General features: G+C 39.1%; 1 protein-coding gene across 1 annotated transcript; it reads right to left on the minus strand.

Moving 5' to 3' along the window:
- Positions 1 to 523: 523 nt before the first annotated feature.
- Positions 524 to 1,772, minus strand: LOC106865649 (exopolygalacturonase; the record flags this gene model as incomplete). Its single annotated transcript, XM_014896230.1, has 3 exons — positions 524 to 748; positions 843 to 1,358; positions 1,467 to 1,772. Coding segments are annotated over 3 exons (1,047 nt in total), but the record flags the coding sequence as incomplete, so codon positions are not given.
- Between the last annotated feature and the right edge of the window lie 56 nt (positions 1,773 to 1,828).

Here is a 1,828-nt window from a genome sequence, read left to right on the forward strand (position 1 = left end):
ATTTATTAATTTCAAATTATAGCGTTTCAATTAAAAAGTATCATCTTGAACTTTGATATAGTTGAATTTTAACACCGCAACATAATTTACAGCGCGTTTTAATTTTGAATTTTGACACTATTAAATTACTAAGTTCATTCAATAATATATCTTTTATTATTTCATCTTGCATTCCAAGTTTTATATGTTGATTAACTTTTCAAATAGAAATAGAGGACTTAAAGAAGTATTTATATAGTATTTAATATCAATTGATTTTCTTTTAATATATCTTTTAATATCAATTGATATATTCAGTAATTGGTGAGCTTTTATATTTGTTTAAGTAAAATGAAGCACATTGTTTAATAGGTAAATTTTTTAAATTGATTTTCTATTTTGGATAGAGCTAAATTGAAATCATATCTGACTATGTTCATTTAAATTTAAAAAGTGTAATGATAGTCTTGTAAAATTACTATACTGTGCGTCAGACAAATGAGAAACATTCTCCGTTTAAATTAAGAATCAACAAGTGAGTGCATTAACATCCTCTCGGAATCAACTTTCCTATAATCTTAGGCTTAACATTTGTACAAATAGATTTTGCAGGACCCTTAGATCCGGTGTACTGGAGGTTAACGTTAGAAAGTTCAACGTTCTTGCATGGTACGCTGCTGCTGCATGTCAATTGAACGGCTGTGGGCGTTCTTGACGATCCTCGAATATTCTTGAAGATGACGTCGCTTATTTTAACTTTTGATGGCATCTGCAAAAAGTCGCAATATTTTAGCATAATTGTAACACACCCATATATATAAATTCTCCTTCTTGTTGTGAAAAAATAAAAATTGAAAAGTTACCTTGCGATTGCATTCGTTATGCGGGCAGTACATTTGATCTATAATGATGGGATTGCTGACGTTTTGCATGACGATATCCTCGAACTGGATATTCGACACACTGCCACCATGCAATGCGGGCCAAGTCTTAATTCTCACGCCATTGTCGGTGTCGTATATTGTGCAATTCTTCACATAAATTCCAGACACAGGTTCTTCCTTCTCGTACTTTCCTAAACTTCCAATACTAATGCCATGCCCGTGTCCGCACCTTACGTTTGTGATTCGTACTTGCCTGCTCCCCCGGCCAATGGAGATGCAATCATCACCGGTCATAATGTTTGAATCAATAATGTTGATCTCCTCCGACCGTCCAATGTGAATTCCATCCGTGTTGGGACTATGCCCCGGCGCTTTCACCGAAAATCGCTGGAAGGTAAGGTTTTTGCTGCCGAGGAGATTGACGTGGAACTGCTTGCTATCTATGGATGTCACGTCCTCGACTATGCTGTTGGTGACGAAGTCAAACCTTAGGTTCTGATACAGTTTTGATAGAACAGTTACGCAGAGAAAACGTAGTTAGTATTACTGCCATGAACGGGCCTATGAATGACCGTTAGTAAAGTAGCGTTCGGATTTTCTTACAACTGGAAGTGCTTTCTTGCATCCGCCGCCACAGCTCTCCCGCTGCCAAGCAATTTCTCCTTGTCCGTCGAAGGCCCCACCACCGGATACCGTTAATCGGTCCAGGTATCTCAATGTAACCCAGCTATTCTTGCGGTGCTGGCTAGCTTTTGCTGGCGCCACCAACGTTCCTTCCACTTGAAGATGCATGGCACCCTTGCAAGGGCCTAGCAAATCCACCACGCCTAATGAGTACTTCCCTTTTGGTATCACGACTTTGCCGGAACCCGCTGCTCCACAAGCCCCCTTCCACGCACTCAGTAAAGCCTAAAAACGAAAACGGCAATGAAAGACCTGACAGCAATAATCTAGGAAATACCGTC

The sequence above is a fragment of the Brachypodium distachyon genome, unplaced genomic scaffold (genome assembly GCF_000005505.3).
Source record: "Brachypodium distachyon strain Bd21 unplaced genomic scaffold, Brachypodium_distachyon_v3.0 scaffold_180, whole genome shotgun sequence".
Classification (NCBI taxonomy): Eukaryota; Viridiplantae; Streptophyta; class Magnoliopsida; order Poales; family Poaceae; genus Brachypodium; species Brachypodium distachyon.